Genomic DNA, 12,474 nt, shown 5'->3' on the forward strand with positions numbered 1-12,474 from the left:
CTGCAATCCAGAGTGCTTTTCCCCCAGGTAGTACATATATAAACAAATACAAGTACTTCGAGGCAAACGTTGCCTTCCTCTTGGTCTTCACAAGTCTTAGGGACCAGATTCAATGAATCAAGGCTTTGTAAATGAAACGGAACAAACGAAAACAAAATAAAGGGCAAGCAAACCAACTTCCTATAAGAACTGAAAAGGTAATCGGGACTCTCCCTAGCCCCAAATTAAACGGCAGAGGGTACTGCAAGTTGAATATACATCCAGGTGTTCCCGGAAGCCCCGCCCCTAGGGAGGCGGGACGTGTGCGCACGGGCGGGGCTTTCCCGGATCGACCACGCCCCCGTGGGAGGGGGTAAGCGGGCGGCTGCGCAGCAGCTGGCGCACCCCCGCCGTTTCCTAGGAGACGAAACACACAGACGCCGGCGCTTCACAAGGGAGCGAACGAGGTAAGCGGCCGGCGCGGGCAGGCAATCCCGAGAGGGCTGCGGGGCCGCCACCCTCCGTCCTACCCAGCCTGAACCTGTCCTGCGAGGCGGCCCGGCATGTCCCCTCGGCGCCCTGTCCTACCAGGGCCAACCTCCACCGAGAGAAGGGGCCCGGACACTGGTAGGGGAGGGACTGGAGGGAGGAGGACTCGGGGAGGGGAGAAGTGGGGAGGGAAGGAGAGGAGACCGGAGGGACGGCGGGCGGGAAGGGGTCAGCCTGCGCCTGCTGTGTGGGTGCTCTCCCAGGCTCCCTTGACCACTTTCCTGCGCTCCTACACCGCCGGGGTCAGTGCCGGGTTGGAGGATGACGGCGGGCATCCTTCAGTCTGAGGGGCCAGCACCCCTGAACCTCTCCGTCAGGGTCCCCCAACTCCCTCCCTCCCCTCCTCGGCTCCCCTTAGTGCTTGGGCTGGAGGGGACACTACTTTCAGGAGTGAGGGGCGGGATCGGGTCTCGGGAAGGCAGCGGAACTGAGTTCAGAACTGTTACAAAGTAAAAGAGAGAGAAGAAAGAGAAACTGGGTCCAAATTCAGTGCTCATTCGTGCACCCCAAGTGACTCCCGGGTAAAAGCGGAGTCCCGGCACTGGATGGACCTAGAGGGAGCTCCCAGTCGAGCCAGCCGTGGGGGCACAGGGGGTCGCCTGCCGGTGGCGGCTGGTTCCCGCAAACCGGCAGGACATCGGCCTCAAGAGCCTTTGAAGGGCCCTGGTTTGAGAAAAAAGATCAATGTCTGGTAACAAAAACTGTTTCTTTCTGCAAATAAGACAGAGACTTGGTTAATTTAAAGACAGGGTTGGAGCTGGGGGGCAGGGGGGCAATAAAACTGGTTTTTAGTGGTTAACCTCAATTCTAAAAGGAAATAAATTTATGTAATTGTGTTTAGATAATCTTTTACAACGAGCAGGCATTTGTTATAATGATAACGGAATTCTCAGAGAGACAGTAAAAGTTACCAGTTATTTTAATCAGAAAAACAACCCCTTGAGTCGAAATAGCGGTGGAGGCAAAAGTTACTTTACACTCTTTTGGCCTTTACCCCCCACCCCGAACCCCCAGTTCACCCCGCGTGCTGAGGAAGAGAGAAACTCCCCCTGAAGGAAGCCACCTCAAGCCTATGCAAAGCTGGCCTTGGGCAGGATGTTTGATCTCTTCCTTGGCGTATTATTTTGTTTTTTAACAATTTGTGAATATCAGCATAAAGCTTTTATTTTTCAACACTGAATCTTTGTTTTCCCATTGTAAAAGCTCCTTTTAAAATTTCTGTATGACTTGGTTAGTTTGAAATCGTTTTGTTTTGCTTTTTAAACAATTTAGTTATTTTTATGGTGTTACTTTTTTGGAAAAAAAAAAAAAACAACAAACGTTAAGCCAGCCTTGTGATAACATTACAGCAGATTCTACAAAGACAAGTTGAAGACATCCAAACTCACCAGCTCAGTAATTGGCAGACCCAAATTTTACCCTCCATTTGCCCTCTGTGTTAATCTTCTTTAATCCTGTCTAAATCCCTTATTAGCTGGCAGAAGCTGTTGAGAAGAAAGCTCAAGTCTACAGTAATTGTGCACTTAGATAAAAATAAGACAACAAAAATGGAAGAGAAATAAGATTATTTATCTAATGTTGGTCCATAATTGAGCCTCTAAATAAATGTCTTTTTCTTTAAAGCAGAAAATAAGGTTTGTTTAACTTATAAGAAAGTCAGTAAGTATTGTAGCTTGACTGTAGAAAATTCCAAGTTCGTAACAGTTCTTTTAAATTAACTGAAGATCATAGTTATATTACATTGACTTGTTTTGCCTTGTTGCACAATATGGAAATACACATATGGAAATATTCATGTGTGTAAGAAATCATGTTAACACATCCCTCTTTTGCAGAGTTAGCTTTCCATAGGTCAACAGAGAAGAATATATGTAACTTACAGAGAAATATTCTTGGGTGTGAACTGGGGACCCATAGCAGCCTGTCTTTTAAGTTACAGATACTGCTCTTTGGCTAGTAATCCATTTAGGACCTTGCTGTGCTGCACTGATAGTAAGTGTTTATGTGCTATCAGTGAGTAGGTACATGGGAATGATGATTTAAAAAACACCACCTTTACTCTTATATCTACTCCTCTTTACATTAGGCTGTTATCCTTATATTTTCAGGGGGGTACGGGGATGGTCAGCTCACTCTGCAGGGCCTTTTGTAATGAATATGACTCAAAAGAGGCCTTCCTAAAGTTTTGTTTGGGAACATGGTATGTATGCCTGTTTTACTTAAAGCTTAGGCAGGGCTTAAACTGGCCTGAGTCTCTCAGAGCCACGAATCAGAGCTTTTTAAAGATCTATGTCATATCTGTAATTGTCACCACTCTGCCCCTCAAACAAAAGAAGCTGGGAAATGGCTGTATCCCTTGTTTGTTTCTTCTTCCCTGAATGTAAGTATATCCCATGCCATAGCCACCCTCACTCGAAGCAAACACTTTGTGTTTCCAGCGTTTGTTTGGAGGTTGGTTGGTTGGTTAGGCTTGGGGTGAAGTTTCTAGAGTATTCTCTCCAAAAATGGCTGTGCTTCCAGGCCAGGGCAGAGGGCATCCCCGACTGACTGACCTGTTGTACTGACAATACTGGTGATGGTGGTGGTTGATGGTCTCAACAGGGGAAGAGAAAGAGGCAACGAATTCCACTTTGGTGGGTTGTTAAGCCGCTGCAAGGCTAAAACTTCGGTATTGTTTCTGGCACCTCTTACCTGTGAACTTCTCTCCCTGCCTGGGCAGCTCCCTCCTCCACTCCTTTCTTAAGCAATATGTCCTTTTCCAGAAGTGCCTACATGACTGTCTACCTCTCAGACCCTCAATGCTTGTCCTCAGTTAGGTGTTAACATGAAAATAATTTGTTGCATATGCAGCCGGTTTGCAAAGAAGAGATGATACTGTTATCCCATTAAATTTCTTAATTAAATAATTTTGGGGTAGAGTAAAAGTAGTAATTTTCTTAAGGAACTCCAGGTAGACTCCCTTCTCTCCTATTCACTCACAGTCTTTCCTTCATTCTTTCTGGCTTATTTTTCACAATGTCCTTCCAGGTATCTGGATGAGCCAGCTGTAGCCCCAGGGTGTAGTCAAGGTGGGAGGTACCGTCTGCACTTTCCAGCTTGTTTATAGCATCTTGGTGGTTTAGGGCCAGGAGCTGAGTTAGGAATTAGGGATTTTTAGGGGATGATGATGTGTGGGCAGCTTCCATGGTGGCGTAGATTCTACAGTTTTGGGGGCAAAGAGAGGTGCATCAATGACATAAAAGCTGGCAAGAATGGGCTATTTAAAAGTTGGGGACCACACTGAAAAAAACAAACAGCTTTAGGCTGATTCAAGTATTAGACTGACTCCATCACTGATTCTCTGACCACAGATCATTTAATCCTTCTGTGTTTTTATTAATTTTACTGATACGAGGAACATTGCAGCCTTTTGGACAAATATATCCTCTGTATTGTGACTTAACGAGAAAGAATCAGTAAACCTCTAGAGCACCCATTTCCTTAAAAGAGATGTTTATGTCACCTTAAATAGGGAAGCTAGAAGAGAATGCCAAGCCATCTGACATGCTGATAATAAACTGCAAAAGACTGATTTAATAAAACTCTAAATGATCAGAAGAAATACACTTTACTCCATGTTTTGCTTATCACACATAATACAAAACAAACCCAAAAGATTTCCTTGGCCAGATAATGGAAAAAAATTTTAAAGTAAATACATGTTTTGGTCAGAAAAGATGTTGCCTTTCTCTATATTAATGTCTTAATAGTTAGAATCTGTGTCTGTGTATAGTGTAAAGACCATTTATCAAAAATCTTAATTTTCAGGCCAAGGGGAACCATTTGCTGGCATTTGTTGAGATCCTTTGCTCAGATTTATGCTGAGAAATGTGAAGGAACCCCTACGCGGAGATGGAATATGCTGTCATGATTTCTTTTTCAAGATCCTGGCCATGGAGTTAGCATAGCCTAATTACTTCTCATGGGCCTTGAAGGGGTTACTCTCTTTACGAAGTAAAGTAAATGATAATACACACTCTTTGTTATTTGAAAGCTCACAGCTTCTTCCAAAGTTTCCTGTGGACAAATATGTTCCTGTACATGGGAAAGAACAAAGCTTCCTGCATTTCTCAGCACCCGTTTCTCCAGAAAGCCTGTTTTTGGAAGCCTTCAGTGCTCTGACAACTACAGCATATTTCTTGTCGGTCCTAAATTTCTGAATGTAACAGAGAAGCAGTTTCTGTGATTTTATTTTATGGAAATCATACTACAGTGAAAGAAAAAATAATCTTTAAATGAAGCGCCAATTATAGAAGGCATTTTAAAACAAACTATTTTAATAGTGTCAGACATGTTACCAACTGCAACTAAGCATAAAGCCTTGTAACAGAACGATAGAGATATTATTTAAAGCAACATAAGAATGAGGACCAGGTATGAAAGAGAAATAGTTCCTGGAATGCAGACGTAAGACAGAACCATGGGAGGAAACTATTGAACGCTGCTGTAGGGCTAGTGCTTTGTGTTTTTTTTAATTGTAGTATAAAATCAGAACTATAGAAACCTAACCCTCCTAGTATATACAGATCCACAATCCCCGTTCTGTGGGAAAGCACTAAAAGATGAATTTTTAAAAATTAATTTGTGCAAACTCATTTGCAACAAAGCATGACCTGAAGTGACATGAGGCCATTTAGAGTCTTCATTTATTTTAACTTCGTGTCCTTTTCATACATTTTTCTGCAGGTACATTAAGATGCTGCTTGGGAGGTGTTATGTACCGTGTTACTTTTCTAAAATATTCAAATCCCTGGATTCCAACGCATCTGGCCCAGGAATTTTACATGAGAGATTGTGGTCCAAATTAAATACGATACCAAAATTGATTCATGAATGGGTATAGTAGAGAGTCTGATTTTCCAAAGTCTGATTTGGACAAATGTAGATTATATTCAGTAAAAAAAGGGATCATACCAATCACTGAGCCAGTATTTATTGAACATTCATGGGATGAGTAGCATGGTGGGTGTAAATGAAGCATTCACCAGGAAGTACCATCAGTCTTCTCTATGTGAACATCATTCCACAAGCAGTTGATTTACTGACACGAGCGTAACATCTTGGTATTTATATTGGTTATAATTTTCCCTGTGCTGTAGGTTACCAGGAAATTTTTTGAAGAGATTTTTGAATGAAAATTCCTCTTCTTCTTGTTTCGCTTTTTTTACAGGGTGTTCATAAGGATGGAAATATTGTTTCCTTGCCAGATTGCTTATTGCTATATCTTATGAACCTACATAATCTGGGGAAGAGCCTGTGTTTAATGATGATAAACGTGTCACCAGTGTAGCAACAACAGTCCAAGGGCAAAACAGAATACAAATAAAGACGCCTTCGTATTTATATTCAGCAAAAAAGTCCTTTCAGTCATCAACTTCTGCTGCGTCATTTTTCTGAGATGAACCGATACACGACCATGAGGCAGCTGGGGGACGGCACCTATGGGAGTGTGCTGATGGGCAAGAGTAACGAATCCGGGGAGCTGGTGGCCATCAAAAGGTACCGTGGGCAGCCCTGCAAAGTTGCCCTTTGAAACCCATCTTTCTTTTGCTCGCTTGCTTGAGAAGATACATATGCACGGAGAGAAGTCTGGTTTAGACCCCGAGCTTGTTAGGCTAATGATGTGGAAGGCCATTCTAGAGAAACCGTGGCTAAGAAGGAGCTCTGCTGACCCCCGTGGGTATTATTTTAATTTTCTAGTTTGTCCAGCTAGCTTGACAAATAAAAAAATAGAAGGGCTCTGCTTTTTACACAGAATACATTTGAACTGAAATTCTGAAGGTAATGGATGGAATTATTTCAGACTTGAAAGTTGAGTAAAGAGTGCTTTTTTTTTTTTAAACAACAGGCCTCGAAATCAGATGGTATTCATAATACCAAATTGAGTTCTGAATGGCATATGGTATTTTCCTGAGCTTACCAATGAAATAGAATTAATTATTATTAACTTAATTATTTCTTTTATCTACTGTATTTGATATCTATCATATGGAAAAAAATTACTCCAAAGCTTAGTGATTTAAAACAAGAATAAACATTTATTAATTCTGTTTCTGTGGGTCAGGAAATTTAAGAGTAGCTTAGCTGTGGTTCTGGGTCCAGGTCTCTCCTGAGTGGCAATCAGATGCCAGCCAAGGTTGCAGTCATCAGCAGGCTGGACCGTGGCTGGAGCATCCTCTTCTAAGATGGTTCACTGTATCTGCTTGCTAGGGCTGCTATACCAGAGGGCCACAGACTGCCCATCCCCCATCCCACCCCTTTCCACCCCCCTGTCCCATGCCCACCCCTCATCCACATCCATCCCTGTCTTCTGGAGGCTAGAAGTCTGCGTCAGGGTTGGTTTCAGGTAAGGCCTCTCTCCTTGGCTTGTAGACAGCTGTATTCTCTCAGTGTCTTCGCATGATCTTCCCTCTGTGTCTGTCTGTGTCCTGATCTCCTCTTCTTACAAGGACATTAGTCCTATCGGATTAGGACCCGCCCTAAAGACTTCATTTAACCTTAATTACCTCTTTAAAGTCTATCTCCAAATACAGTCACACTCTGAGGTACTAGGAGGTTATGACGTCAACATATTCATTTGGGGGAACACACTTTGGCAAATACTAGGTTCTGTAACAAAGTTTAAGCCACAGACTGGGCGGCTTAAACCACAGAGATTTACTGACATAATTCTGGAGGCTGTAAGTCTAAAATCAAGGTGTCAGGAAGGTTGGTTCTTTCTGAGGGCTGTGAGGAGAGGATCTATTCTAGGCCTTTCTCCTTGGATTATATGTAGATGGCGATTTTTTTCCTCTGTACCTCTCCCGTATCAACTTCCCTCAATGCATATTTCTGTGCCTAAATTTCCTCCTTTTATAAGAACAAAAAGAGGCCTCAACTTCTTTTCACATGGGCCTCTACAGATGGTTGCTTGACTGTCATGACACGGCAGTTGGCTTCCAGCAGAACAAGTCCTGGAAACTGGTTACCACACTCAACCAAATAATGACACTCTGCACTTTAAATGCTTTAACAAATGTTTATCAAATGTTAAAAACTTTACATCAGGATAGAGAACATTATGTATATAAGGAAATACTTTTACAAAATACTGTCTAATTGCCATTATTATCAAATAGGTAAATGTTCAATGTACAAGAACTGAGACGAAAAGTAGGAATAAAAAGAAACTACCCTGACCTGATAAAGTGAACTATTATAGTACTTCCCATAAAACTGGTTTTAAGACCAGAATGCCTGCCAAATCCCCTATTGATCAAGACTGCACTGGAAACCCTATCTAATGCAGTAAGAGAAAAAAATAATAATAAATGAGGTACAAGTATTTGCCAAAATGAGATGAAATCATCCTTATTTATAGGTTAAATGATTATATAAATTCACACAAATAAATACTTCACTACACATAAATTTATATGTAAAAATATCTTTAAAAGACTGGAAAGATTTACATAAAATTCATGAATTTTATGTGGCTTCTGGGGGGGGTAAGAAGATGAGAATGAGAGTTGTGTCTCATGGTCTCATTTAAGGTTATTATCATTGTTTTGTTTTATATAACAAAATGTTCATTATTCCTTCCGGGTGGCAAGATCAGGCGTTTGTTTTAGTCTTCAGTTTCATAAAATGGGGAACTGGGCCTCACCTGCACAGAGCTAGGTAAAACCCTGAGAGAAGAGAGAGGTCAAATACTGTAAGAAGTCAAACAGATTGAGGGCTGAGAAGAGGGCATACATGTATAACTTAGGAATGCTTTTGGTGTATGAAACTAAAAAGCTAACCAAAAGTAAACTAAATGGGGATTTATTGTCTGACATAATAAAAAGTTTTGAGGCAGGCAGCCCGGGGCTCGTGCCTGTCTTACTGATGTTATCGTGGACTTTGCTTCTTCTGTCTTTAAAAAATACCTGCAGCGGCTCCAGGCCTTGAGGATGAGCTCCAGGCAAGAAGAAAGGAGGGAGCACTGAAGCAGTCAGTTACTGGACTCTCTTTTAATTAGGAAAGCAAAAGCTTTCCTACGCCCCTATCCGGAGGACTTCTGGTTACTTCTCACTGGCCAGGAGTGTGTCACGTGGCACACCTAGCTATAGGGAAGCTGCGAAACTGAGTTCTTAGCTTGGCATTCTGTATCTCTGTGTTCAAACCAAGCTATGTTGGTGAAGAAGAGAAGAGTGGCCCTCGGACAGTCAACTCATAGTGTCTGCCACATTCAGTATTCACTGCGTGCCACACGGCGTTCCTGCCTTTAGTGTAAGGACAGAGCAGAAATGAATGAGGAGAGAAGGGGCAGTGTGGAAGGCCTGAAGTTTAAAAATTCACTCAACACATAATTGTTAAGCCACTCCACTTGGTTGCTCAGGACAAAATGGGGATGAGATAGATGAGTTATAAGAGACCAACAAATTAGAAAAGTTACAGCACAAAATATAATTAAGTCCCGTGATGGAGGATGCTGGAGAAGTATGGAAGGCTTCTCATAGAAAATGAGACCCTAAGAATGAGAAAAAAATTATCAAGAAAAAGAGGAGGGGGAAGAATGTTCCAGGCTGTAGGAATAATATGTATGAAGGCCTGGAGGCAGGAGAGAGCATGTGAAGGCTGGACTGGGGCTGAGGAGCCGGAAGAGGAGATGGCTAGAGTGTCGGTTATTAACGGGGCAGAGAAGGGACATGAGGCACTTGGATGAGGAGGCAAAGCCAAAAGCTGAACAAGTGTATGTAAACAGCAAATGCAGTAGTAATGATGGTGGAAGGAAAGGAGCATGTGGTGAGAGTTTAGAGTCTTAAGAGAGTAGAACCATTCCCCAAGGTATCACGGTAATTATGGGGGACTACAGTAGGATAGAGGGCAACACCTTTTTGGAGTTAAGGAACTGTGAAGCCAAGCTACCAACAAGATTATCAGTATGAATGGTCACTACAGCCATTACTCCTTAAGGTTCTAGACAAGACAGAATCTTAGGATAATTTTTGACCTCATGTCGCCTACGAGTCACACAGAAGGCTATTTCTCTCAAGCCTGATGCAAAGGAATAAACTTTACCTGAAAATCACAGATGTTAGACCCCTTATTCTCCATTCTCAATTGCAGAAATACTGCCTCATCACAAAGGCCTGAGGCCTGGCCATTCAGTGGTTTAAAAGACGCCCTTATCTCCTGGTCCTTATACTTAACTTGTACTGTTTTGTGTTAACCTTCTAAGGTCTGTTTCCTGTCAGACGGGAAGTGCCATGGTCGCCGTCTCTGATTTCATTGCCCTGGCACGGAGTAGGCGCTGGATGAATGAATAAATGAAAGAGAAGGTGGCAGGGAATCTCCAAAGAATTTTAAAAAACTGGTTTAATTTCTTCCAATTAAATTAATTTCTTTAAATTGGTCTAAGACACTGGGATCATATTTTGTAAGGACATGTCTGTATTTGTTGCCTGTAGATATGCACATCACCTTAGGATAGTATTGGTGAGTAGTAGTGGTTGTGAAAAGAAAGCAGCATATTACTCTATGTGGATGCAGCCAGTAGAGATTTTCAAGAAGAATAAAAGTTTCCATTTGTACTAAAATTTTGAAAAAGAACTTGATTATCTAGCCTCTAAAAAATTAGATTAAAAATTCTATAGTTACTAAGAATCACAGAGATTAGATGCACAGTTCTGGATGTTTATTAAAATACTTTTACATTGTATTCGACTTCTGTTTTATTGAACATTCATTTAAAAATTGACCGCTATGCTAGATTTACCTTTATCATTTTAGCAAAACATTTATAAATCTATAGTACTGAAAAGTATCTTTTGATAAGTCAGTAGGCCCTCAATTTCTTCAAGCTCCTTCATAAATTTCCAGCACCTGAGTGAGGATAAGTGAAATTTTGATTCACGAAGGGTGTTTTAGAAGTAACTGCAGTGATGCCCCTAATATCTTACTGCAGCCGACCGCAGACACAGATGAAAATAAGAACATGAAGTATTTATCAGACTGCTGAACTGAGCAGTTGACATTAAACTTTTCTGGTGCAGTAAATAGTAGCTACTCTATAGGTTAGGAATGTGCGGCACAGAGGGGTCGTTAGGTAGTTTGTCCAAGATGTGACAGTCATGAACCTGTACCAAACGGCCGTGAGATGTGCAGAAGCAAGGTGACCTTCTTTTCAGGAGGAAGGAAGGGAGGTATCGCTGGCCCAAGGTGAACGAACAACAGAGTAAGAAAGCCTAGTGGTGTCATGTGTGTCTTCAAATCCTTAGTCCTCAGACACTAAACTTTTCTTGTTTTAAATTTCAGAATGAAGAGAAAGTTCTATTCTTGGGATGAGTGCATGAACTTGAGAGAAGTTAAGGTAAAACCCTAGAGATGAGAAGAACCTGAGAGGGCTTTAGGTCCACCTCACACCTCTCGTCTCTGAGGACCGTGGCCAAGGAGACTGTTCTGTTCAGTGGGAAGCAGTCCAAAGATAATTATATTTCTTTTTTTCCCCCTCTATCTTCCTAAAGTAATTTCTCATTTCTCATGTCAGTGGAGAACAGAAAATAACTATATCCTCATATTTGAAAATACACTCTCACTTTTAAAAAGGCATTTAAATTTATGTTATCAAAGGAAATAATTACTGTGTACAACTTCATTATATTTTATGCTGTATAACTTGGGTACATTTTTGGTGACTTTGCATGGAATTTCACATGGTTAAGTCAGAAAAAAGTTAAACCTATTTAATGACCAAGAAAAAAAAAGTGACAGACTGAAATGTTTGGTAGCTACTGCTGACCCAGTTTAATTTTGCACTTACATTCATTACTTAAAACAATTACTGCATGCTTTAAATAGGTTGTCTAAGATATTTTTAGACATGTAAGATATTAGAGGTATTAAAACAATTCATTAATACATTTAGAAGAAATGGAAAATTACTTAAGGTAATTGTCACACCTAGCATTCATAAGCTTTTGCCAACTTCTGTAACTTTAAGAATTTTACTGCTTATTTGGTCCACTGCAGTCTCTGAAGAAGCTTAATCATGCCAATGTGATTAAACTGAAAGAAGTTATCAGAGAAAATGACCATCTTTATTTTATATTTGAATATATGAAAGAAAACCTCTATCAATTGATGAAAGACAGGTATGTCTTTATTTTATGAAAACTAATTTTTTCCTTATTATCTCCTCCATAAGTCCCTTGGTCCTGTCAATATGTCACACTTTACAGTATACAGATTTATCACTCCAAGAGGTAGCTTTAAATTATCTTTATCAAAGGACAATATCTAACATTGAAGAACCATCATTTTTCTGTTGTAATCTCTTAAAAGTCAAGATAAATATTTCATATAAACACACTATCTATACTTTTTGAAACAAAAGTCTATCTGTAGTTTAATACTCAGTAATAAAGCTGACCCTGGGCAAAACTGAGAAAATTCTCTTCCTTGTTCTCCCAAGCATCTTGTGAAAGGTTAATGAGAGAATGGGGGCAAGAAAAGGAGTTTCCAAGAAAGGACCTAATAAACTCATTCATTAGAATGCTTAAGTGAACGATAAAAATGTGTTAGCCAATCCCAGGGAAATTCTCATTTTAATTTTTAAACATGTGAACAGAATCTCTAACGAAGGAGAGCTTCAGTCATCTGCCATGAGCTTGGAGAGGATAATATTTTGGTGGTGGCTGCTGGTCACATCTGGGGAATTAATGTCCATTTTACCTGCTTTTAAAGCCAGAGTTGTTCAGCAGAAGATCCAGAATACTTTAGAAATGAATTTCCCAATAGAATGATGTTGATTTCTCTCTGTATTTCTTTCATACACACACTCACTCACTCAGGTTCTAAGGATGGTGAGTAAATTTTAGTATTTTTCCTTCTTTCAAAAAATACTTATTGAATGTCTGTTATGTTCCAGAAGGCTGTTGTCATTAA

General features: G+C 40.8%; 1 protein-coding gene across 5 annotated transcripts in view; it reads left to right on the forward strand.

Moving 5' to 3' along the window:
* Window positions 1–357: 357 nt before the first annotated feature.
* MAK (male germ cell associated kinase) overlaps window positions 358–12,474 on the forward strand; it is a 46,095-nt gene continuing 33,978 nt past the window's right edge. For 4 of the 5 annotated variants that reach the window (XR_012062409.1, XM_072945681.1, XM_072945682.1 and 1 more), the window contains exons 1-4: window positions 457–606; window positions 5,738–6,066; window positions 10,846–10,900; window positions 11,560–11,681. Coding sequence is in view for 4 of the 5 variants with exons in the window: in XM_072945681.1 (XP_072801782.1) it covers window positions 5,966–6,066; window positions 10,846–10,900; window positions 11,560–11,681 (278 nt within the window). In the remaining variant the exon portion in view is untranslated. The other variant, XM_006198645.3, reaches the window with a different exon arrangement.

This window comes from Vicugna pacos, chromosome 20 (genome assembly GCF_048564905.1).
Source record: "Vicugna pacos chromosome 20, VicPac4, whole genome shotgun sequence".
NCBI lineage: Eukaryota > Metazoa > Chordata > Mammalia > Artiodactyla > Camelidae > Vicugna > Vicugna pacos.